The sequence below is a fragment of the Manacus candei genome, unplaced genomic scaffold (genome assembly GCF_025592945.1).
Source record: "Manacus candei isolate 608988 ecotype Guabito, Panama unplaced genomic scaffold, ASM2559294v1 h1tg000046l, whole genome shotgun sequence".
Taxonomy (NCBI): Eukaryota; Metazoa; Chordata; class Aves; order Passeriformes; family Pipridae; genus Manacus; species Manacus candei.
In genome coordinates, this window is record NW_026138094.1 from 1,890,716 (window position 1) to 1,917,929 (window position 27,214).

At 40.8% G+C, this 27,214-nt stretch overlaps 1 protein-coding gene across 5 annotated transcripts in view; it reads left to right on the top strand.

The window, feature by feature from the left end:
* The window catches only part of THSD4 (thrombospondin type 1 domain containing 4), a 304,090-nt gene that overhangs the window by 67,202 nt on the left and 209,674 nt on the right, over window positions 1-27,214 (top strand). For all 5 annotated transcript variants that reach the window (XM_051796399.1, XM_051796397.1, XM_051796396.1 and 2 more), the window contains 2 exons: window positions 8,884-9,389; window positions 23,724-24,138. In XM_051796399.1, the coding sequence (XP_051652359.1) occupies window positions 8,884-9,389; window positions 23,724-24,138 (921 nt within the window). The remainder of the gene's footprint in view (window positions 1-8,883; window positions 9,390-23,723; window positions 24,139-27,214) is intronic.

A 27,214-nucleotide genomic window follows, 5' to 3' on the forward strand; every position in this document is an offset into this window, starting at 1 on the left:
TCCCCACTTTGCCTTTCCCCATCCTCGGAAGCAGAAGGCCACGCCGTAGGCAAGGCCTGTTCCTCCCTGCAATGCAGGAAGGGTAAAGCTCTGCCCTGAGGGCAGTGGGGACTGAGGTGTGTGATGTGTCAGGGCTGGCTGAGCTGGGACTCCCTGACAGACCTACAGGACAGTTCTGGGGTCTGTCCTGCTGGGCTGTGCACACTAAACTGAACTTTCCTAGAGCGGCTCAGTCACCCTGTGTCTGCACAGAGCTGCTGTTTCCTCTTCCTGTGCAACAAATGGGTACAAGTGTCACACTTCTTCTCCCTGTAATGTTTTTCTTGTGTATAGGATACCTGCTGTCCATTATGATGGTGTTTACATACACATCAGTTCCACAGGATGCCTCCAACTCAAAGGGAGTCCACATTCCTCTTGCAGTTTTCCACTGGGCAGTACATTTGCTTGCCTTCAGTACGGCTGCTGGATTTTAACTGTGTAGATATACATGCTGTTCCATTCAAAAACTTTGGTAAAATAGTCTTTCTAGCTAATGGTGTTCTAATTGCAGTGACCTTCAGTAAACAGGAGAGGTGATTTAGTCCATGACAAGACCTTTTCTTTAAAATTAGCCTTTTAGTGCAACAGAATATTTACAACAGCAGCTGAAAGAATTTTCTTCCTATTTCTGCCTACTAATTCCCTGTCCTTGATGTTGTAGATTAAAGTGGTTAGGGAATAAAATTCTTCTTTGTTTGGGGAAAGGAGGCAGGATAGAGAAACATTATTTTATGTGAATACACTCTTTGAAAAATCAAGGCCATTGGTTTTGTTATTTTTAACCTGCTTTATCATGGACCACTGATATTTTTTTTTAATTTTTAAATTAAAAAATACTGACTTCTTTAATCTCAGAGCAGGAGTTCTGTGTTTCTCTGGGGAAAAAAAAAAGAAAATATCTTAATTCCATTTGGATTCCAGAGCAGGTGAGCTTACAGGGTCATAGATGAGCTTCTCATCTTCTTTCAGAGCAGTATTGCATTCTGTCCGAGCTGTGGATCAGAGTGATGATAAAGATGAGAAGCTTTTTGGATTCACAGTTGAGTTCTTCTGTTGGGGAATGTTGCCTTCTGTTTTATGACAGCTTGTCCTCTCTGCTGCTGGAGTGATGGGTGGGTGACTCACTGAGAGATCTGAGGATGTGATATCTGTTACTGAACACATCAAATGTGTATTTCCACCACATGTGGATCCCAAAGAATTTTTCTAAGTGTAGAAATATGATAGAATGGCAACAACTTTGTCACAACTGTAGATGACTGACTTGGAGGAGGCCAAGGGTAGTGCAAGCTGTGTGACTTGGACCACAAGTGATAGTTAATGATGAGGGAATCGTTTAAAAAATAAAGAAGCCTAATTTGTGATATAGTGAGGGCCTGATGCTTATCATCTTTACCTTCCTGTAAATGAGAAGCAATCCTACTGTTGATAAGGAGTGGTTGTGTGGAACTGGTAGAAGTGAGGTCAGGAGTGAGCCATCTGTCACTTGAAAACACTTAATGGTCTCACAGAAAAATGGGAAGAAACCTCTCCCTCAAAACACTGGGCTCCCAGAGTGCAATGGAGGTGGTCTTGGTGTGAAAAAAAGTAGCCAGACTGGGGGAAGCTTCGAGCTTTGCTGGCACAAAAACTGTCCTGACTTTTTCCAGAACTGTTTACTTTCTAGACTATTCAAATAATGTGAAAGTTTCTTCAGATGTGGTCAAAGTTGGTTGAAGGGGCAGTGAAGCTGTCCAGGCATTGTAACTCCCTTCAGTGATTTGTGAATACAAAGGTCTTCTATTTCCAGGCTTTTTAGCCCTTTAATCTTCACAGGCGCAGATGTTCAGGCAGAGATTTTATACAAAGAACGGAAACCTAAATCGTTTAAGCTGGTAATATTTACACTTACCACGTACTGTAAAATTCAAATGGTTTACTACTTCTCTGATTAAAGGCTTCCAAAATGCACTGAAGGATTAAAATAGCTGAGCACACTAACCAGGCAGACATGTACACATTGTGTCATGATGTTTTGTTTGGCCCCTGCCCCGTTTTTCTACCATTCTTGAGAGATCTGAGAAGTTATCTGCAACTTTTAGGGGTTTTTTGGTAGATTGTTTTTTATCAAACCACTAAAGTTCCACATCTTTCTTATAAAAGACATAAAAAATATGGTTGTTTCAAATGAACATGTATAAAGTGGACTGTAAAGACTTTCTGCTGGGAAATTATCATGGCTTTATAGGTATGGTCTTTATTGGAAATCAGCTGAGCTAATATTGGAAGAACATGCCTTTAAGATGCTTAGATTGGTGAAGGAATTAAACGAGTTCCATAGATGTGTTTACAACACTGGCAGGGAAATACAATAATGTTACACTTGAACAGGTTCTAAAACTAAACTATCATTTCCCCAGCTCATTGAGAATTTGGCATGCTCTGCTCTCAGCAGCAGTTCAGGTCTCCTTTCTGGGACTCTGCCTGCTTTTGTGTTCACACTCCTGAAATTTTAAGAAGGCAAAGTCCAGCTCTTACTTTGGGGCTTGTTCTTTGATCACTTACATAATAATTGAAGGTGAATGAGGAATACTGTGTTCCTCACATCCCAGACGTGACATATGCATTTTAAATAGTAACAATATCCTATTTGACTGGTGTTCTGAATCCTCAGTCAGGCTGAGCCTGGCTGTGATAAAAGCTGCCTGCATATCTCTTGTGACAGGCTGTGCCCTAGCGAAACCTTTAATCAGTCAGAACTATAAAATAAAGGAGGTGTGACCCTGGAGTAATGGAATAAATGAGGAGGTCATGTTTTCCAAGTGCCTTGATACCCCATTAATAGTGATGGGGACAGCTTGGTGTCACAGCGTGGGTTATCCTGGCATGAGAAGGACCATGGAAGAGACAATGAAAAAATGCCTGAAGAGTGTTTGGGGATATGAGCAGAACTGGAACTCTTTGCTCTGGAGGCACAGGACAGATAGGACAGTAGGAGCTGAAAATAAGAAATTACACACTGACTTCTGCTAATTCCACTCTGTGTCCAGGACATGGATGTGATTTAACTGAGGGAACACCATTGGTAGTGTTTTTCTGAGCAGGTGATAAAATGTTCTTCTGGATACAATTTCATGCCTTTGGGTGAAAATAATACTGTAAAGCTTTGTGGAACATACATGCATGTCTGTTATATCCCTTTCAGATGTATATTTATGAATATGATGTAATTAATTAGTTCATGAATCCATTTACATTCTGGGCATTTAACCAGAAAAAGAATTACTGGATGACATGTTAGAAGTTAAATCTATGAAATATAATATTATTGTATCTAAACTGAAATTGGAAAAAAAAAAAAAGACCTGAAATGTCTGATTTGGTTTAGATATCTCCAAGTTTAAAGCTTTCCATTGCCTTGTATCCTTTTTCAGTTTTGAATCTGGATTGCTATAACATGCTTAGTATCTGCAAAATACTTAGTAACATTGACTGTGGTTATAGCAGCTTAATTATGTAGCTGGCTAAAATGTATGTACTGTCACTAAGTATTATAATCATTATTAACTAAGCATTATAATCATTATTACTGTGAAATTCCATCATTAGTTCACATTTGGAGTACTGTGTGCAGCATTGCACACCCATGTAAGAATGCAGGAGTGGAAAAGGTGCTGAGAATGAGGAATTCCATACAAAAAGAGGCTGGACAGATTAGGACTGCTGAATTCCAGAAAGAGATCCTGGAAGTGGGTTGTGTTAGCAATTGCAAATCAAACATCCCGGTGTGGTGGAGGAGAATGCAGAATGATCATTCTTCATTTATCACCAAGAAAGTAATTTGGGAGACACAACGAAATTGTCAGGCTGCAGGTATAACCAGAGGTAAGAAAACCACTTTTTCAATTTAAAATGCACAATCTTTTGGAAGCCAAGATTAAAAATATGCTAAAAAGGGTATTAATTGTATTCATGCAGAATAGGTCCAGTGGTGGTTATGAAAAAGAATTGCAATATGGTGTTTAGCTGAAGGAAGCCCTGAAATTAGTGATTAACTGGAAGCAGAGGGTCTGTGAATGTCTCTGAATGTGCCCTGGTTCTTACACTGTTCCCTAAATCTCTGCTTGTTCCACACAGTCAGAAACATAGCACTGTTCTGTACTATACTGTAGATGGGCCTCTGATTCATCCACTTGTCCCTCCTGCTTTTCTGAACAGTTAATTTGTATGTAAGCTGTGGCTTAATGGATGAAGTATCCTACAGTATTTAAAATTAGTGTTTGTCAGGTCAGTACTGCAGTCTCTGCCATTGTGCTCCTGCACAACAACTTCAGTTTTAAGTATTTGTGGCTTTCAGTTCAAGTGACGTTTCCTCTTCAGGGACATTCTTGCATAGTATGGTTACAACAACTGCTGCTGAAATCCCAGGATGTGGATCTTATTTCTAGATTCTGACAGAGACAGTATTAGAAATCTGCACTGCATTTCTACAGTTAGTGTTCTTTTAATTTTTGCTGCAATTTTTGATTCAGGAATCAGAGTGAGTGCTGAATTACAGGAATTTGAGATAAACTGGTTTTCTATTTAAAATGTTGTCTACATCAACCTACTGGCAGCATGTTTAATTCAGTGTGTTTTTGCAAAGAAAAAAACCAACAAGCTCTTAGAATAAAACCTGGATGTAATGTAGCTCCTGTGTGGAAAAGTAGCAAAATACAAGAAGACTGGGGGAAAACCAGAAGGGGATGCAGAGCTGATGTGTAAAGGAAGGGGTGACACTGCAACTACCCTGCTAAAAATCCTGCCTTGATTCAGTTTGCCACTTACTGTTGGAAAGGTGGCAGACTGGAAGACACTTGGTGCATAACAATCATTATAAAGAATTTTTGACAGCAGGTTAATAGGAGTTAGTGCAGGTGTAGGAATTGCAAGCACTTGCACAACTGGGAGCTTCTCTTACTTTTCTTTGCACTGTTTATTGTACAGCTGCACATAGTGAAATGTGTTGCTTCCACTTACAAATCCTGTCCTGCCAAATAACTGAAGTGTATACAGGGAAGAAAGAAAGGGGGAAACTAAGGGGGAAAATAAATTGAGTCTGTAGAGCAAAATGTTTGGTTGTTGATTAATTTGCAGTAGATAGAAATCTTTTTGATGGTGCATTTATAGTTAGAATGAATATTAATAGGTCACCCAGAGAAGGGATTGGTCATGAATTATGGGAAAGTAGATTAAATGGGTTAGTTATCTCTCCCTTTTTGCAGGCTATGTGATTCTATTAAAGAAATTAGTTAACTTGGCAAGAGAAGTTCAGTTTGTGTTTCACTTGTTCCCCAGTGCAGGCTCAAACTCTTCCCTTCAGAAAGTGTGCTTATAATGGGTAGTTTTTAAAGCAAGAGGAAGAGGGACTTAGTGTCAGGAGTCTCTGAATATGTGGTGTTTCTGAAATGTTCTGAAATACTTGAGCTGTCTCCTGTAGCTACCTGAAATTTCTTGGCTGTATTGTAGGGCTGTGGTGGGATTTGTTGCTGGCTACAGAGTAACTTGGAAATCCCAGGAGCAAAGGAAGGGAAGTGGCCTGTGAGTCCTGTGGAAGGGCTTTGCCTGGCAGAGCTTTGGGATTGGCCTCGGTGCTGCCAGGATCTCCTCAGGCAATCTGTTCCCCTGCTTTGTTTGCCTTTCTGCTGAAGTAGTTTTCCTTACTGGCTAATTTAGGTCACCTCTGGTAAACTTTGAGTCCACTGTTGTGTGTTGACCACAGACAAGAACAGTTTGCTGCAAAGAGAAAAGGAACAACTCCTTGTATTTATTTATGTTAACTGTTTGGAAGACTCATTATTGTCCCCTCTGTTTTCATTCCTAAATCCGAGCAGTTTCAATTTATTCAGTCTTTCATAGTAGATTTGCTGTGTAGATTATACCATTAATCATGTCATGTCCTCTAAAGATTCATCTGTAGCCCACATCTTAAAGTAAGAAAACAGGGACCTTCATTAAAAATAAAAGGGCATAACCTGATTTGCTACCAAAAATTCCCATCTCAGAATTTTGTCATCTTATAGCTAAGTAGTACTGATGAGTTTGTACATCAGTACAAGACATTATAATATTACTTTTTTATTAGTTTTATTGTTATGTTCTTACATAATTAGCTAGATTAAACCTTTTTGTACCGTGTCTAGACCTCTTTTACTGTGAAGATTAAAGGATGTGAAATTACTTTAGATTACCTTCAGTCATATAAAGTATCATTTTATCTGAACCAATTCTTGCTGCAGTGAAGTTTGGCAGCCAGAAAGTTATCTCTGCAGCAAGTTGACACTTGTCACTGTTATATCACTTTCTGTTTCTGTATAATGACATTTCTTATGTTAATGGTAACTTGAGTTATCTTACAGACTAAGGGTTTTTAGTTGTTCCCTGCATGAGTGTCTGGCATTTTAAAAAAACAGGTGTACTGAACCATTATAGAAATGATTAAGAAATAGTCTAAACAAGTGAAACATCATTTGTTTGATTACAAAGGACTGCTGGTTTTATAATAAATAAATTTTGCTTCAGAGTGGGTTCAGACCAGATAGTGTTCCTGTGTGTAGCTGTTCCCATTTTATATCTGAGGGAAAACCACATTAATGTGCAGTGTAAGTATGAGCAGTGAATATTTACTGTAAAAAATCACAAACTGAAGAATAGCTTGTTTGGTTGGTCAGATCGTAAGCCAGTGGTGTTCTGTTACTGGATATAAGAGCAAATGTAACAGCCAGAAATCAAGACCTTGTTGCATGTTATTCATAATTTTGACATTGTGCAGTATTAGGTTGTACAGGTTGATGCCAAATGGGGTACCCACAGGAAAAAAAGACATATTAAATACAGAGACATCTGCTCCTGTTTTCAAATTACATGGGAGAAATGGGTAACATATCACACTAATGCAGATGCTTTTTGTTATTCAGAAGTTATAATTAAATGCAGTTTCTTCTGTGGTTGGTGATGAAAGTGTGAGAGCAGCCTCAGAGCGGGGCAATGTTTCAGATTACACAGACCACAACTGCCTGTTACACATCAGCACCACAAACCCTGGGCTGGCTTGGCTCGTTGGATTGTAACACTCAGGCCAACCCATGTTTGCAAACCACATTTCCCTCCAGCCTGCCCTGTTCCCAGCCACGGGATGAGGAATGGGAGCTCCCTGCCCTAGGTGGGATGAGGAATGGGAGCTCCCTGCCCTAGGTGGGATGAGGGAGGAATGGGAGCTCCCTGCCCTAGGTGGGATGAGGGAGGAATGGGAGCTCCCTGCCCTAGGTGGGATGAAGGAGGAATGGGAGCTCCCTGCCCTAGGTGGGATGAGGGAGGAATGGGAGCTCCCTGCCCTAGGTGGGGTGAGGAATGGGAGCTCCCTGCCCTAGGTGGGGTGCAGCTCAGTTACTGACCTCACGTGGGATCCGTGACTGGAGGCAAAGTGTGTAGATGTTAATCTTTTGCTATTATACAATTATTGCTGGAAGTTACATGCTTAGGTTCTCATCCTTTGAAGGGGGCAGAAGTGACACACAGACAGACAAAGCTCATTTTGAGGTAGCTACACACTGGAATAGCTCTGGAGGGGTATGGCAAGCATTTGTTTGTGGACAGTGCCTTCTTTTTGTCTCCCAAATGAATTGATATGTGTGTGTGCTTGTTGGTACAAAGGTTGTTCAGAATATAAATAAACTATTTAAAGGATGCTCATTTTAAAAGGATGTTCTGCATATTAATAATTGTGAGAAACAGACATTGGAAACCTGCTTTGAAAACTTGTGATTCACCCAGTTGGTCAAGGGAAGCAAATGAAAATACATCTAATTTCTGTGTGACAAAGTTGAGTTCTTTGCCCAGTGCAAACTCTGAGAAATCCTGACTATATCCAGCTCCAAGAATGGGTAAATTTGGGCCACAAATCCACAGGGAGATGGGGATGGGTAGTTGTAACTTCTTAGCTGCGCTGATATCTTTCCAACCACAAGGTCAGGATGTTGAAATATTTGGCCACAGCTTGAAGGGTTAAATCTCCTCGTGGTAACAGACCCTGACCTTCCTAATCCTCCCCAGCTTCCTTCACAAGAGGACCCCTCTCTTTGAGGGGTCCTTCTTTCACTTTCCTTGTGCTGCTGAATGGACTAAATGGCACTGAACACCAGAGACCAACAATTTGTCCTGTCTTTTATTGAGTTTGATGGGAGTTTCTGTGAATGTAGGATTTGGTGGGTCATCTTGAACAGCTCTTTCTCTTGAAGTGATAATATGGAGACCAGGGGAAAAGTGGTAATGTGAGAGTTAACTCTAGGAGCATTTTTGGTTGGTTGGAAATCAGCCTGTCCTCTTACATTATTGCTTTCATAAAAAGTTCCACATTAGATGGGAGTTCCTGATGTAGTATTGCAACCACTAGCAATCTCCATTGTTGGAGGCATCAGAGTGGGAGAGAGCAGCCAGTGTCTGTTGACCCTATTTCATCACCAAAACCAACCTTATTTCCTGCTTTTGCTATTATGACAACAGTTTTCAGTCTCCACATTTCTAAGCTTTGCATCACGCAGTGCTTTCCATTGCTGAGAACTAAAGAAAAACTGTTTCTATCCAGATAGTCAAAAAAAACGACCCACCCAGACTTTTTATCTGAATGGTTGATGGCTGTAGGAAACCTCCTCCTATACTGGCAGGACAGGCCATCCTCTGGCAGGCTGGGAATGAGAGATGCTGCTTCCTATGTCATTCCACTTCACTTAGGACTGCAGAGTGAATGGCTGGACAAGGGTATTAGTGCTCTCCTCGTGTTACAGCGTGAATTCTAATTCCTAAATCCATGTGTTGTGTCCGCAGGTTCCGCAGAGGATAGAAGAGCAAGGAGATGCATCTGAGGACAGCAGTGCAGGAATCCCAGGCATGTGGGGCAACTGGGGCCCCTGGTCTGCCTGCTCCCGGAGCTGCAGTGGAGGTGTGATGGAGCAGACCCGGCCCTGCCTGCCCGCCTATTACCGGGAGCGGGAGCGGGATCGGGGGTACCGGCGCCCGGGGCGGCAGTTCCCGGCCTCGGACAGGACTCACCACAGCTCCCACCACGAGGACTCGCTCTCTGCCTATCCCGGCCACGTCATTTCTGCCATCCGCACATCCGTGCCGCTCCACAGGAACGAGGAGCAGCTTTGGGCTGGGCTTCGTGCCCCTGGCCCTGCCGGGGGCCGGAACAGCAGCCACGGGGGCAGGGGCACACCGAGGGGCAGCCGGCACTCCCAGGGCCAGCAGCACTCCCAGAGCCAGCACCAGCAGCACTCCCAGAACCAGCAGCATTCCCAGAACCAGCGGCACAGCGCCCAGGCGGAAAAGAGGTGCGTGTCTGTGCACACACGGCATTCCCAGTGGGAGTGATGTTGTTTCAGAATGACATGGCAGATTAGAGTTGAGATTTTTTAATAGTTACGGTAAAGTTATTAAAGATTGAGACTGATTTTTGCAGCATTTACCATCTTCTGTGGAAGGCTGTCCTCCCTCATGACTATATTATGAGATATATATATATATATATGACTATAGATATGATAATACCCAAGAACACATGTAATCCTTCTATAATTGTACTAAGCAGATTATCTCATTCCCCTTTATCTTATTCCCCTTTTGCGTTATGATTTATTGAGAGATTTTTCCTTTTTCTGCCACATTCTCATTTGACATTTCCATCTTCACCATAATAATAAAAATCAGAACAAATAACAGCTCTATAACTGTATTCTTAACTTCCACAGCCAGTCTGATTTTAATTGGTTGAAACAAAGATTAACCTTTTTTTCATAAAGGATGACCAACTGTCCACTTTTTTCCTACTCAAAACTCTAGGTTTGTTTTGTATTTTTCCAAAGAATTTCTATTTATTACCTTTTTTATTTTCTCTTTTTTGCTTTTTTTCTTTCTACCACCTCTTTTAGCAAAATTTCCTGTTTGAAGAAAGAAACAAAATTATTTAGTATACAGAATATTTTAAGCACTGTATATGTTTATATTAATTTTGTAATAACAGTTGCTCAGTCTTTAAGGCTGAGTGGAACTGTGCTGTTGCAAGCAATTCCAACGAATTCTCTCATTTCTGAGGAAACACTTTTTTATCTTCTTAGATACCAATCTATCAGAGTTTTTTAATGTACATATGGAAGGAAAATAGATGTGTTTCCAGTTTGGAAGCTGAGCAGAACAGGCATGGAGATCCCCTGGGATGGAGTGCTCCTGAAATGTCTCTATTCAGTCTGTCTTTCCTCTGAATGTGTATTCCAGCAGTTCTCTGGTTCTTTCCCTCTCAGCTCTCTTCTGGGAGACGCAAGAAGAGAAGTTTTTTGGGGTAGTTAACAAAAAATCCAACCCAAGCCAAACAAAAAGCACCGAAAAGCCATAACCAAAGAAACCTTCCTTCATATCTTCTATTTCTTTAAGATTCCTAGTGATGCAGTCAGCTGTAATCACCTCTTTAAAGCCATATTGCTGCCCCAAACAACATAAAAAAGAGTGCAGTATTCCAGCCTGACTGCAGTAAGACAGTAGAACTCTGTTGCTGCTGATAAAGACATTCTCAGCCCCTGCAAGAACCTCTCTCCATCTGAAAGAATAGTTGAAAATAGAATTAACCTGTTAGCCTCTTGTTTGCCTCAGTGAAGCATAACTTTCAAGCAGCAGAACCAGCTGTTCAGATGCTGATGTTCCCAAGTGTTGCTCATTTCCTTTGTCACTGCTTTGTCTATCAAACCCATGCCTGGGCCTGTTGATATAAATCCAACATGGCACTGATGATCTTAGGGAAGTGCAGGGAATGCCAGAGACAGGCACAAGGAGTGTTAACATGACTGCACTGAGGCAAAAGTCATATTTTCTTTCTTGTGTTTTCCTACTTAATAATTTCCTATAAAGCACTCCTGTTCTGGGCTGTGCAGTGTGACAGCCCCAGGTTGTAGGACATAGCTGGGGCACTGCTAATCCTGGGGCCTGGCCTTGCACTGTGAGCACAAAGGCATCTGGAGCCTGTTTGCTCCAGCCTTTGGCACCCTCTGTATCCAAGGGAATCCCAGCTGGCCTGGCCCCTGCAGCAGCCCTGCTGCCAGGCTGCTGGCACAGCTGGGCTCCCATCCCCACAGGCTGGCCCTCGCTGCTGGGGTGGCCTCTGCAGGCCAGCAGAGACTGGGATGGTTTGGAACAATCACTGCAGGATTGGCTGCAGTGTGAGAGGATGATGAGCAGAAAATGATACTGCCTGTGTGCAGAAGTGAAGCTGTGTTATTCCCTAACAGATGCCTTGCCTGTGAAATGTTAAAATGATCATAATATCTGTTGTGTCTCCACTTTCTTATATGATGGAGGCCTTTGCTTTTGAAAATTCTTGTGCTTTCCTAAGCACAGTGCAAGCTTCTGTACCACAGTTGATTTTCCACCCCCCCACACACACTGCCCCTTGGCAAAAGACTGAGGACTCAAGGTCAGTGTTTTAATCTTACTTGCATAATAAGTTGTTTCCATCTTGTGTTAGCGTGTCCCTGGTGGCTTTAAAGCCTGTCTTATTGCATAACTTTCAGATTCTTTGGTGGTGACTAAAAACAGAATGAGAACAAAAAATGTTAGTAGGAAATGGAATTGTTAGAATGACAAACCTAAGAGTTTTCCTTAATTTGCAAAATCCACAGTAAAAACTTTCTTTACAAAGGAGATTAGTGTTCCTATCAAATAGATGGAAAACGGATTTCAAAATGTGAGTTACTCTAGACATGATTTTTATACTGTAGAACAGTGTTCAGTGTTCACTAAATGGATGATCCTGGAAATTCATGTCAGGCTATTAAAAAAATAACACCTCTGTTTTCACAAATTGTACAGTCAGTGGAAACTTTTTGGGGTATCTCTATTTACTGTGCTGGACTTTATATAAAAGCTGTAATTTTAGCAGACTTCCATAAAGCAATAAAAGAGGAATGGACATTTGTGACTGAGATTAAGCTCAAGTTGATAACATGGTAGAATGAAACTGGATGGATTCCAAGGCAAATAGGTTTGACAGCAACAGCAATCCTCTCCAGCAGCCCAATATGTTTGTATCATTGAGCTGCAAGTGGAAAAGTTCTCTGTCTGCTTCCAGGCAACTGATAAAGAACTGCTCAACTTTTTTAAATCAAAATTCAGAATATGATTTAGATATCATAGAATTTGATACACCTTGACTTTGAAGAGGATATTCACATTTTTAGCTTTTGAAAGTTAGTTCAGTTGGGCATTAGGGAACCAGGGCTGCACTTGAAGCTCAGGGAAAGAGAGATTTGAGGTACCTACAATTTGAAGCCTAGTTTGAAAAGTTTCAGTGCAGCAGAAATGATGGTCAGTCACTGGAAGGAGTATGGAAACACTAAAAGCTGATGGTTCTCTGTGATGTCTGGCAAAGACAGGGATCATTTCCAAGTCTTGTAGAGTTGAGTTCCCATTAGCACAGCCTGTTTTTTTGTATTTTGCACCTGGCTAAAATGCGTGGGGCATACCATACAGTAAGAACAAACAGGAATGAGGAGACAGTGAAAAAATATCACAGCATTTAGACAAAAAAAAAAATGAAGCATTTAGATATCTTTATAGAGAGGCACACATGGAAAAGTAATAAGGGCATGCAAAAGGATAACATGCTTAAAGAGAGAAAACACATCTTGAAAGGAAATATTCATGGGCTAGGATTTAGTATTTCTTATTGTCTGTTTTGGGGATAGAGAAGACAGAACCACAATTGCATATAACTTGTAGGATGCTTACAGCTGCCACCTTCTCTCTCTCTGTTGAAAAGCAAGTGGCTTTCGTGGTGGAGTGGCAAAACTTCTGAGTCCACATCTGTAAGCACGATGTGCACCTTGTATCTGGTTCTTAGGAGCAGAAAGAAAAAAAATAGAGTTATCACCAGAATAATAAAATAACTAAAGCATTCTTGCATAAACAGGGCAAGTTTAAAGAAATATGTTAACAAGGAAAGTGCTTCCCTAAAGCTTTTTATTTTTGTATTTGGAAAAGGAATGAGAGGAAAGATTTGCACTGAGGAAATAATCCAAAAATCATCGACTTCTCACATGGCTGTAGCTCTGTGGTCTTTATTGTGCTGCCAGCAGCTGACGTGCAAGTCTGCTGTGCTGCTGTGTACCCTGGATAGGCTCAGTCTGCTTTTCTAGGCCCGTGAGCAATGGAAAGGAAGAGTCTATCTTTTAATGTCAAACCAGAATTTCCTTTCTGAAAGTATTTCTTTTGCCCCCTCTCTCGGATGGCTTTGACCAGGCAAATGTAGGTCACTCAGCTGGCAGGTCTACAATTAACCTTTAAAGGGACAATTCAGTTGTTATTTCTTTAACCCGTTTAAGCATCATTAGCTGTGTGTTGTGATGCAATTTCTGTGACCTGTTCTAGTCAGCTCCAGTTCCAAGAGGAGGACAAATGGGTGATTGCTGCACCTTGAGGTTCAAGAAGGTATTATTTTCTCAAGTTGTGAGGGTTTATATTTGTTGGCATGAGTGTTTGCTTTTCTTAGTATCTGGAGTGAAACCCAGCTCAAGTACTTAGCCATCCCTCCTTTCATTATTTCTCTCATGCAATGAAAATGTCGTGCATTTAACCCCAAACCCAGCATGGTTATTAAAGCTTATTACAGGTTGATGTGTGTACAGAAGGAAGATAGAGAAGGATGGCATCCCTTTCTGAGGATAAATTTTTGAGAAGAAATCTAAGAGCTGTGGTGGTAATCAAAAAATTCATTTTGGTAGCACTTGGGGGATTTAAAGCCATGTGAGAAAGATGCTTAGTTTCCTTCTGAATAAAATTCCAAACAGATTCTAACAGCAGTAATGATCACATGAGGTATTTCCTCCCAAAATGAGTAGCTAGCTGGGGTAGTTGTGGCCTCAGGCTGACTTCATGCTGTCACACTTCTCATCTGGGTATTAATCCCTCCAGGTCTCACTTATTACTGAATTAATATCAGTTTTTATTATGCTACTGTGAGTGTGCTTTGAATAGTATTACCAAAAATAAAACCCTAACATGGTGCTATAATTGCAAGCCACCCCAGAAGCTTTCTTAGGCTTACTCTGAACAGTTCAACCCTTCCTGAGCTGGGCTGACTGAAGGAGGAGAAGTGAGAACACTGCTGGTGTTCAGTCAGGTGGAGACAGTGCATTTTACCAGGGAATTATTGCCCAGTCAGTGAGGGGTGGAGACACAGCAAAACTCCCATCACATTGGTAATGCATCTCAGCAGAACTATGAGGTTCTTTGCATTGAATTTCTGTTGGTTTACCTGCCAACTGCATGGCTACAGGATTCATTCAAGTCTTAAAGATGAAGCTAAGAGGATCAGAGGTATTATTGAACTCAGAGAAAAAGAGGACTGTAGTATTTGGGTTCAAATTTTGGAATCTCTCTCAGAGCTGAGTGACATAAATGAGGTTATATAGCACTTGCTGGGAGAACAGCAAAACCAAATATAGTAAGTTATTGTACTGGGCATATTGCAACTGTGCTGAACTGGGGCATTAGTGGTGGTCTCTGAGGATGGAAAATTTCATTTAAGACAGTCCACATCCCATTAATTAAACCTGTTCCAAAGAGGCAGTTTTCTTAGTGAGATTATTCATAAATTCTGCTTTCCCATAAAAATGAAAATATTTTTACCCCTAATATGATGTAGAAACGAGAACGTTTGTGATATAGTGTGGTATAATCCATTTTCCTACAGAAGAAGCACTTTTTAGGTGTGGTTGCTTGCTCTGTGAATTCTAACAGTGAAAATTTTTGAGACAGCTATGCTCACAATAATTTTAATACTCCTATGTGACATGGCAGGCAGTGCATATCCACAAATCCTGGTGTGGTCACCGAAGTTACCAAAGACATAAACCAAAGGAGTTAGTTCCTTTCTTTTAGTTAATGCTAATGACAATCAGTCAGATGAAGTGAATGCCTACACTGAATGAAGTGCCCTGCAAGGTGCTGATGAAGCTGAACAAGGTGCTCTGGTGTGGCAGAAGAAGTTTGTGGTGCTGGCCCTGCTTCCCAGTGGCTGATGCCCCCTTGGAAGGGCTGGTCCAGCTCTTGTGACCAGACGTTGGACAGGGATATCAGAGAGATCTGCTCACTGCTTTAGGGCTGGTTTCTAGGTCAGTGAGCAGACAGCCATGCATGTCCATAATATAAAACAGAGTCTGAGAGCTCCCCTCCTTCATTCATGTTTAAGTGATTTTCTCCAGATTGATTTGGAGCTGGTGAAAAGTGAGTCTGTGGAATGCAGAGCTGCACAGGGCTTGGGGCAGTGCTGGGAGGGGATACAGGGTGGCTTTTGGTGGGAAGCAACCTGACTGTTCAGAGCTCTCCTTCTTGAGTAGATGGAAATATATCCAGATCCAGAAATATATCCAGATCCAGTAAATCATTCATTTTTCTTAAAAAGGATTCTTGTCAAAGAATCTGCTAAAATACTCTGAAGATGTAAACTCAGCAGCAGTTATGAATAGGGTAACACAGTTTATTTTGTGACTTAAACATAAGAAAAAGGGGAAAAAATTCATGCTGGACAGTCTTTTTAAAGTAAACCTTGTTAACTTAGTGCCTAAAAATATATAAAACATGAAATAGAATTAAAAGCAGTAGGAGGGCTGGAAAGTAAATGATTGACTAGGACAGTTGTAGGCCAGTTACAGTTCTGAATTATGGAGGAAATGCCAGGGGTTAAAAATAAGTATCTGAAATTATTTTAAGGATACTATTTAGGACTAATAAGAAAAAATAAAGTACATGAAAAAATAAATGCCCATACTTATTCTGTTAACAGAAACTTATACCAGTAGGGCCAGGGTTTTTTCCCATTTGAAGTTTTGTGTCTGCAAGGACTTCTCCATCTCCCTTTATTTTTCTTCTTTATTACATTTTAAATATTGGAGTGCTATTTCAATAGCTGCATTGCTGACAGGAAGAGCTAATAAGTCATTTTTGGTTCTTCAGAAACAAAATCAAGGCAACTTAAATACTTGAACTGTTTGTAAATGGGTAGTGTCATTAAAAACCTGTCAATTAATTACAATTATGTAGTGCTGCTTAAAAGATATTTTCTATGACCTAAAATATTAAGTTAAATTGGGAATACTTACCCACGGAAATAGATTTAATGAAGTTAAAATGTATGTAATTGATTTAGTTATAGAGGATTTTGCCTGCTAACAAGCAATCCTGTTAAAACCATGATGAGCAGTAGGGCTTAAATTTAAGCTGAAGAGCTTTGATGGGGATCTAAGGGGACTGAGCTCCTTTAGAACGAATTTTCTACTTGAAATCAAAGAACTGCAGTTTTGGAGCATTTTTTGAAATAGAAATGAATAACTGCAATGCAAAAGCACAAATCAGTGTAATTTAAACGACATTTTGCAGTGGTAAATAACATGGAATATTGGGAAATAAAGCTATAAATCATATTTGTAACCTCTCTTCTGCCTTTTCTTCCACTTGGTCTTGCACAGAAAGCCTCTGTTTCTGCTGGTCACTGTTAAGTTCAGCATGAGTAGGTGCTGGTGGTGGATTGATTGCTGTGATGATGGGACAAAAACACGGCCAGCAACACTTCAGGGAACAGATTATAGGGCAGCTGCTTAATTCCAGTGAGAAGGATGGGCAAGAACCTGGAGAAAGTTTGTTTGGGGCCTGGGCACGCAGAGCCAGGTCAGCCTGTGGGTGCGGTTGGATTGAGCTTACTGAGGAGATGAGTTTCCTGGGTTTATTAAAGGACTTACATGTTAATTCCTGGACAGGATTCCTGGTAAAGGAACCTTTGAAAAAAGCTTCAAACTCGACCAAACTCTCAGCAAGATCAAGAGAAAGGTCTAAGTGTTGGTTTCACTCTGTCTGATGATCTGTGGGAAGATTTTGTTGTCTTTTGTTAGTGCGGTTGTTGTGACTGGGCAAACAGGGAAGGAAACCATCTTCCTCTGCTTGTGAAATTATTTCTGCCAATAGACAGTTTTGAAAAGAATATCTACAGTTCTTGTGCAGTTTTTTTCTTCTCATCCCTGGTGAAACTGTTACCTTCCCAGAGCATTACATTACTCCTGGAGAAACAGGGAAAGGTTGTGCATTGAAAATGTGGGAAATTGGCAGTTTTTTCATGTTCATTCTAAGGAAACTTTCCAACAGTACAAGTCTTCCTTGGTGTCATAAATGAGTGTTTTTGCTAATGTTCACCCTTGCAGTTTTTCATTTACAAGGGAAGTACTTTGATACTACGAGATAAGATGAATGAAATGCTACAAAGCTCATGAAAATACATTCTTTATTCTGTCAGACATCAGAAGAAAAAGCAAACGAGTTATGCTTCATCTGGAGGTGAGCCAGGGGAACCTCTGTTTAGAGAACAGAGGGAGAAATGTGAGGAGAGAGGAAGTGATGGAAAAAGGGAAAAAATGAAAAAGATATGTTGGAGAGAGACTTTGTAAAGAGCACTTAAGAGAAGAGGTGGAGGCCCAGGAAATTTGTAATCTTACCTGTGTATCTTAAAGACACTGGATATCCTTGGTTCAAAGAGGGTTTCTATTCAATATAAATATCCAGCTCCAAAAGTGCTTCCTTCTTGAAGACCACTTGAGGTTCAAAGCATTGTTCTTAGCATGAGGTCTATGAGACAGTGGCAGTGCATTTATTTGCTAGGGCACACGTGTGCTGATGGCTAAAATTAGGAAAGGTACTACAGCACAGTTCCTTTTTGACACTGCAAATGTGCTAAGAAGGGCCAGTTCTCACTACTTGCAGCTGACATGCTCTCATCATGAGAGAAGTTAAAAATTAGAACACCAAGAATACTAGCTAATAATAGTGATAATAATTTTAAAATGCTTGCTATAACCCTTACATTAATAGCACAAAACCTCATTTTCATACCTGTCTGGGCACATGTATTTTTGAATTAAAGAATATATTTAGGTTGGCTTAAGTTGAAAGGGGCCCATCATTTTTGTTATCAAAGTGCTAAACAGATTTGTCTGAGCAGTCAGTGAGGTGCAGGTGTTTGTGAGAATTATACCCAAAGGAAGGACATTGCCAGGTCTGTGTTAAACAGCTGTTATCCCTCTGCTTGAGATGAACACAAGAGATCAGAGATGTCTGCTGGCTGTGGTCTGACATGAAACACTGAATGCTTTTCTACATACGTTTTTCTGGGAGGCAGTAATTTGCCTTTAGATGATAATTCTATTCTTGGTGACATTTTTTCCCCCTTTTCATCCTAACTGACTGCAAATATTATTGAATAGTTCTTTTCCTCTTCTTATTCTCTCTTGTTCTTCTTCACTCCAGTGAAAAACTGGAAAACTTTTTATTATTGTGTTTATTTGATATACTGCACAGTTTAGCCAGAGAGACGAACAGCTGATGGAGCTGGTGAGATTTAGTTATCCTTGCTTTCTGATATTTCTTCCTTTCTGTTGTTTCTAATTCTTGAAGGGATATTTAGGACCTTTCCTCGTGCAAAGTATTGTAGACAATCACTGTTTGATATCTTTTTATCAGAAGCAATGAAATGAAAGGCTTGTCCTACATTAAATATTTTATTTACCTGAATGGATCAGCAGTAGTGAAAATCTGACTGACAGAAAGATTTGCAGCCAAAAGCCCTCATGTATAATTAACTGGCCTGGCATAAGTGAAACCTGAGAGCATGTCATTTCTTTACCTGAGCTGATTTGGCTGAACTAGGAGGAGGAACTTGTGTTTAAGTGAAACAGATGTGGGGTATGAACATAACTGTCCCCAGTCCTAAACTGTCTCTGCACATCTAAGGACCGTGGGGGCTCTGAGAAGGCAGCACACCTGACAGACCTCTTAAATCTCTGGCTATCAACATGAATTTACAGGCAATGGAAAATTAGCAGGGCTGTTTTGCTAATGCAGTCATATTTGGTTCAGCTGGAAAGGGGAATGCTTTTGGAAAGATTAATGTGGAAGGTAATTGGTAACTTCCTGAGGGCTCCAGCATGTGTGGAACGCGCTGGATTCACGCAGAGGAGGAACACGGGGTAGTCCTGCAGAGTAAAGTCCCAGGCTTCTCTTTCCTGTCACCTGTGTTTCAAACAGTTGGTGTTTTCTCCTCTCTGGGAGTTGAGTTTCTTGTGATTTTTAACTGTTTATTGTCCAGTTAAATGAGAAGTGAAGTGTTACTTTAACTGCTTCAGTTCTGAGCGTGGCAGTGCTTGTACCTTAGTGCCAGTGGTTGACTTCTCATTGGAATTCAACCCTCCAATCATTCTCATGATTGGTGCTCAATACCTAAGTAAATCCATCTCTAAATAATATCAGCCCTGCAGGGACTTGGTTTATCAGAAGGAACCTGAGCATTATTTATTATTGCTGTTTTCTTAGAGGCTGTGTGAAGAGTTTGCACTGACACAGTCATATCCTTGATCATGTGGTGCAGCATGTTGCAGGTTTTGGAAATGTATTAGAATCCTTTCTAAATACAGATGTTTTAGGAATTGTGCTGTGGGAGGAATATGGGGTTCAATTCTGCTACCAAACTCTTGTAATTATTTCTGTTGATACTGGGGAAGCATGGACTTGTGAAGGCAGAATCTAACACCACGCTGGAAAAGCTTTGTCAAAGCTGTCTAAAATTTGGAGCCTAAAACTCAGATCTTGCTCAAGTTGAATTTTCAGAGTTTGTCTGAGAGTTGTTGACTGTGATTCAAACAGTCAACATCACTCTGCAGCAACACATACTCAACATCTTGCTCAAATGCTCTTCTTAACCATTGCTACTTTAAGAAGGATAACTTGGTTTTTAGCATAGCTGGGTATGCAAAGACTAATGCAGTGTAACCTCACTCTAATTTAGGACTGGCTAAGTAGGCACAAGGCCAGGGGTTTTACTTGCTAATGCTTTTTTCCTCCTTTACCCATTACACTAAATGAGAGTGCATCCCAACTCTGACCTGGCTTATGATAGTGTGCATTTTAAAAACGAAAAAAAAAAAAGGAGGAACTTCCAAGCCATGCTGTGGGGAGGAGGGAGTTATGTGGCTGAGAATGAATTTAGGTAATCATAATGAATGACAGGCAAGAATAAGCCCTGCTGGCAACTGAAAATTCTTAACAAGCCAGCAGGGCTTGGCCTATGTCTGTCTTCTACCAGCAGACCAAAGCTGAGTGGATTCAGCATAAAGCAAACAGTGTCAGCAAGCTTGGTTTAATTTTGATTAGTAAGCTAATGTAGATTTTGTCTAATTTTCCTTCTCCTTTCCTCTCCATGGTTCTTCTTTCCCTGCTGTTTTCTCATTGTGTATAGACCAACATAACATATCTCACTTTCTCCCTCATTGCTGCATGACATTATAAATTCTACCTGGTAATCCCCAAGAATTATAAAAGTTAATTAACACTAAGCTATTTTTACAAGCCTCTTTATTACAGTGCAACAAACTGCATTCCTAATTTGTCAGGATGTTGCCAAGTGTGAATAAAAGATGCTTTAAGGCAAAACAGTGTTCAGAATAGTTTCAGTCTGGGCAATCCTGGTTTAAATGAATGCATGAACACCGATAAAAGTGTTAATAATTCGAGGTTGTGTGTTGCACTTTGTTTTCAAAATTAGTATGTTGAAAGCAATGTGATGTTCCAGAATCTCCAGAAATGGTGCTTCAGTTCCTCATCAGTGGGGACATCAGAAACATTTCCAAGTTAGAGTTTAGGAGAAGAAGCCAAGATGAGGCAGGAACTTAACAGCAAGAATGTTGTTACTGCTTTCACTTCCTTGTGTTGTTGCTGTATGTTTGTTGCAGTGACCAACCATTTTACAAGAAAAAAAATTTAATACCTTCAAAATCAATATTTTCTCATTTTTGCAAATAATTTGATGAAGTTCCAGCAGCTTTTGGACCCCTACTGCCTTCAGCCATGAGTCCTTCTTTCAGACACTGGTAATTCTATGTTTAAGGATACTGTGCCCATCTCAGCATTCTTTTTCCAGGCTGAAGAGTCCAAGTTCATGTCACCATTTCTTGCATGTCCTTCAGTTCTTTCCAGTTCTGATTCATGACTCTGTACTGGAGCGTAACAAACATCAGTCTCATTTTTGACCTTTTGCATGACCTGTCCTCGTTTGCCAGGCAGCAGTTTTCCCAAACAATACATCTTGGTGTTCTTCTCTGGAAGAGGCTAGTGCTTGTTTAATTTGGCATTCAGAAATCTGTGACAGAGGCATATTCCTCCCATGAGCTCTGCCCATGGCTTGGTGCTCAGTTATTAGCAGCTTTCTCTTCCTGTTGATGAAAAATGCCAGTAAAACTGTAGATGATCCCTTCAAAAGGCCAGTTTCAGTTGACCTGCCACCCCTTGTCCACCTCCCATAATCTCTGCTCCCTGCCATGCAGCAGCAACTTGCTCAGTGTCAGGGGTTGTTGCCCAGGTTCATATCTCAGACACTTGGAAACTGGTGTGCTCATGTTGAGAAGAAAACCACTCTCTGTACAAATCATGTAGAGACTGGAGCAAGTGAAAAGAAGTTGTATCTGTTTTCAAAGATGAACCAATTTGCTCCAAAATCTGAGATGCTTAATGGGAACTGATACCAAACTGTAGAATATGACTAGGAATCTCCAGAAAGATTGTTTGTTTGTTTTACTCTTGCTCAGAAATGAAGAGTTACATTAAAAATTAAAAATATCAGCAACATAGGGGGAATCAATTTATTTACCCATTAAAAACCCCCTCAAAACACAACAATAAAACTGTGTTCATTTAAATCAAACTGGATTTAGTCTAAACTTCTGAAATATTCCCATTCATAATTTCTCTTTCTTTCCTCTCCTGTTTACTTACAGGAAACCTTCCTTTCCCTGCCTTAATGCCAAAAGCTCTGCTCTGCACTGTAACTACCAAAGCCCTGCCTCGACAATGACTGTCACGGTCAGAGCAGATTAAGGGGAATAAACACTTCAAGAGTGCTGGTCTCTTATCTGCCAGGGCAAGTCAGCACTCTTGTTCACACATCTTGAGCCAGGAAGATTGATTAAAAGCCCCACGTGGCCATAAGGCCAGAATGTGAAGTAAATTACTTCCAGGGTTCCCATGTAACAAGAATCTTAAGAGAATGGAAGACTTGGGAAGAAAGCAAACCCTAGAAAAAACAAACCCAAAGAAAGGTCCCTTTTGATCTGGTGTCTGTGTGACATCTGTAGCACTTCAGTTTCTAGAAAATAAGTATGTCACTTTATAACTTCTGGTTTTCACTGCAGTTCAAGTCTATTTTGTATATATATTTAAAATATAGATATAATTTAATGGACAGAAAGAAAATTACTTTCCTTTATCAGTGTCTCCCTTCCTGAGCTGCAAAGGTTACCCAAAATAACTGTATTCACACGTTGCTCTGAACTGGAAGAAATAATTTTTTGCCAACTTATTCTTCAGACTGTGGCATTAGAAATCAGGGCCTGGTGTGATATTGAGCTGCACAGGTTGAGAAGAAAAGCAAATGCAAATGAGCCTATTGCTGGCAGATAAAATTCCAGGATTACCTCCCTTAAATGGTGAGACCCAAATGTGGTATAATTAATTCTTTGATTCTTCACTTGCAATTTGGAGCTGAGACTCCAGGCTGAGTCCACTATGTTGCTATGAGGAAATGACCTAATGGACCAAGGCAAATTGCCTTAATTTGTTATTTATTATATCTCTTATATCTCAGATGGCATCCCAGCTGCCTGAGACTGCTGGTACGGGTGTAACATGGCCCAAAATACAGAGTTTTCAGTAAGTGAGATCTGTGAGCAGGAGAGCAGACCTGAAACGTGGTGGTCAGTGCTCAGGGCTGTCAGCTCCTGGGAATGTTTTGGTAAGGGACAGTGAAAGGTGGGCTTTTATCCTGACAACAAACTGAGGTGTCACGACTTAGGAATTAAATGTATTGGAAATCCACACTTTGCATATTTTAAAAAAATGGGTAAATCTGCTGGCCATAGAAGAGAAAATCATCTGTGTAACATAATAAGAATATTTTCCTGCATTTGTCATGTTTTCCAGAGGTCTTTCAGTAATATTTTTATGTTCCTTATTCTTATTTCTGTTTCCATTTTTATTTCTTAAGTAGCAAATGAAACAGAACCACAGGAGACCTTTAGAATGGATACAAAATGTTTAATGATCTTTGCCATGCTGAATGCAAATTTTCTTCTGTCATTACTCAAATCCTCAGTAGGGATTTTCTGCTGTTATCTATCTCAAGCCCTTCTGGAACATGGTTATGAATTATAGCAGTATACAGCTTGGATTCTCTGAATTTCCATTTTAGAGCAGAGTCCTGGGGATCAAAAGAGCAACCACCACCTCACTCCAAACTGCTGTTTTATACCACACCTTACCCTCAGCCTTTGGGAGCTGATACTCAGTGACTTCCATGTGACTCTTGGCCAAAGAGGGCCCAGAATTTAGTTGAACCAGTAGACTTCTTCAGAGGTTCCCAATGTATCAAGCAAGACTACATCTTGAACATATTTTCCAGAAAACAGGTTGAAATTTCTGGTTACCTGTTGCTTTGCAGTGAATAACTCTGACAAATGACAGGTCAGGTATAAATATCGAACTACTCCCTCGCTTATGGATTCACTAACTGTTTTCTCTCTCTCTTTTTTCAGGAGCAGAAACAGAAATCCTATTGGCCCGGGAAAGTATGGATATGGGAAAGTGCCATACATTTTACCTTTACAAACTGACACTGGTCAGCAGCCTCAGAAACTCCGGAGGCAGCGCCAGTCCTCGAGGAGCCACGTGTTCCACCCGAGCCCCAGCCTCCTGAGCCCCTACAGCCAAGCAGCTGGGCCTCCAGTCCAGCATGGGAACCTTTATCAAGAAGCAAGTGGGCCTCAGGCAGGACATCAGGTCCTGGGACCCTCAGTTTATCAGTCACCATCCTTTCCTGCCTCTCCAAGTCTGTTCCAGAGCAGTGACCCTGTGCCAGCCCAGGCCCTGCAGGGGCAGCCCCAGCCCCAGAGGGCCACGGCCATCGTGTGCGTGGGCACCTACAAGCAATACAAACTCTGCAACACCATTGTAAGTCTGTTTTTCAGAGGAGTTTCCTGTATTTAATGTGTTGGACAGCTATGGCTTTCCTCACTATGGGAGATGTTCACATGATTGTCGAGTTAAGCTGAACGTTGTTTTTTTTATTAATTTAATGAAAATTTTTGTGAACTTATTTTAAAGCGTCTTAGGGAGTACTGAAAGTAGATCCATAATACTGCAGTTCCTTAAAACCAAACCTGCAAGGATTTAAAGCAGTGGCTTAGCCTACCAACATGTACAATTCTAATTGGATAGAAGGAGAAACCGGTCTTTTTGGTGCCAAAACCTGGGAATATGAGGAATTTGAGATAAGAATAGTAATGGAGGATGGTAGAGAGCAAAATATGGACTGAACAATGTTAGAGAGTGGAATGATCGTGGAGAATTTTTGTTGTAATTATGGTGAAGGGGCAAGGGATGGTTTTTGTGTAAATTATCTGCTTCTGTTTGGTGCTGTGATAATGTTACTTTGATCTTTTGGGGGGGGGAATTTTTTTTTTGTTTGGTTGGTTAGTTGGTTTGTTTTGTTGATGTTGAAGGTTGTGTGGTGAATGTGGATTTTAATGATAATTCTTAAATATGTGACTCATAGAGGCAGGGTAGTGTGGGGTGTATTGGGTTTGCATGGCCAGGTTTTGGTAACCTGTGCTGGACTGACTGTAACACCATTACTGTCTCCCTGCACTGCTGGGGGAGAGGAAGTAGAGTCCAGGAAAGAGAGAGGAATGGGGAGAAGGTTTTACTTGTTGTTATGCTGTTCTGATTTTGGCTGGTAATAAATTCAGTTAAATTCCCCACATCCAGTCTGGTTTGCCCATGATTGGTAGTGGGTGAGTGACCTCTCCCTGTCCTTAACTCATGAGCCTCTCCTTACAGTTTCTCTCCCCTGCCAGTTGAGAAGGGTAGTGACAGAGCAGCCTTACCTGTCATCCAACCAAGGTCAAACCATCACAGTCATAGACAGGTTTAATGTTTTTTTCATGAAAGAAGTGGAAAAATGGAGTTGAGGTGGACCACGTTATGAAGGCTGCCTACTTCCCAATCCCATAAGGAAAGGTTATCCTTTTGTGAGTGCCCCTCATGTTCTAGCTGGCATTTAGAGCCAGCACCCAGTAGCCCAGATCACTCCAGGATCTTTCCATGGTGCTGTGTATGTTCTCTGACAGTTGCTGCTTTTCCCAGCATTCGAGCTCTACATGCTTTGATTTTGGCTTCCTAATTCATTGGAATGAAAATCTGTTCTGTGTTAATTTTTAAATAAAACTTACTCTCTCACTGCTTGATTCAGAAATGTTTGGCTGGGTGTAGCTCCATGCTCCAGGGCAGCCTCCCATTGTATGTGGGAGGCGAGTGAGGTTTTGTTCTTTGTCCCCATTAGCAGTTTTCATCCTGCTAAAATTTCCAGTTTCTGCCTGTGCCATTTTAGTATTTCCCAAAGTATCTCCTCCTAATATTTTATCTTATTTGGGCTCCTAATCTAGCCTAATGTTGCAAACATGAAGAAGCCTGTATTTGGATATTGGAAGCAGGATGTTCTGGAGAGGTCTCAATATGTTGACAGAACAGGCCATATTTTTCTGGGTGGGTGCACATCTGATTCTTCTGCCTCTTAAAAATCCTGTTTTGTTCAGTGGAAGCCTGCATAGTGGAGATGGAGCAACAGAACACAGGATAACAAAAACATGACTACACAAATTAGATGAGTGCCTTTTTGCCTCTTAGGGTAGCAGTTATTACATCTGCTTTATTTATAAATAAAATCCATTGATAGAGACTAGAGCAGTTGATTGAAGAGACCTAATGTCAAGAAAGCTTTAGTGTATTTGTCTGGAATGGAAAACATGAAAGAGCTAATTTGAGCCTCTGAGAATAGTCTCTGGTACAAATTGCTCTTTTGAAAAACACTTTTCTGTTTTTTGAAGGAAATGGGAAATGACCTTAGTGCATGGGCATTAATTTGGAAAGTTTTCTGTGCCGAATTTTCTCAGTGGTGTCCAAGCAATACACAAATGCCCCAGTCTTTATTTCACCCCTCACTCATCAGGGCACAAAGTTGGACAGTGTTCTGCCTGACTTCATGTAAGAAAATCGCTTCCAGGAAAGAGGTCTTTTCAGAGAGCAAGGGGTGAGAGGTGAGGAAGTTAGAAATGAGGTGGAAGAAAGAAGCAATCCCAGACAAGGTATGGCAAAGGAAGGCTTGTAGAGGACATTTGTTGAGAATGACAGGTGGGCTGGAGAGCAGAGGGCAGTGAGCTTGTGAATTGGACACTGGCAAGGTAGGCAGGTCAGTGTGATGAGGGGTTTGGCCATGGGCAAATTTCTTTTGGTAGAAGGGGAACAGGAATGAAAATATTTTCATGTCAGTTTTAGAATCTGTTGTTTAAACGGAAGTGTTCAACAGATGAAGAGAAAACATAGGTGAGCATACTGTTTCTGCATCTTTGCTGTTGCTGAGGGCATAAATGCAGTTATAAAGAAATCTTTGGTTATATTGCAGGAGACTTTTAATAGCCAAGGGAAATTGTAGATGATGCAGCTTCTCCTAGGCGTGGAACTCTCCATAGTGATATTCTTTATTTAGTAACATTTCTGTTACCCTTGTTGAAGCTGTAATTGCTGTTCAGGGTTATTTTTCTCCCTAAAATGTGGTAATTAATGTAATTATAGAAAAGAAGTAGCTAAGAACAGTTTGAGTATAAAGGCCAGGACGAGAGCAAAACAAGGCTGATAGTGTTTCACTCTGTTCACTTGTTCTTTCTGATTAAATGCTTCTGCACGCGGGCTTTAATTTAATTTATCAGCAGTGACTTGTACCAACAGTCTTGCCAGCAAGCAGAGAACAGCATCTTTTAATTTTTTTTTTCCTCAGTTCCTCCTGGAGCACGCCAAAAATGAAAATCTCATTTATTGAAGGTATTCTGTTAACCATTATCCTGGTGTTTGGCCACTCCCTCTACAGTTTCTCCTAAGGGCAGTTAATTAATAACAAATTAAGTCAATCTGCCTCGGTCCATTAGGTCATTTCCTCATTATTGTACATTTATTGTTTTTTCATTAATAGCCA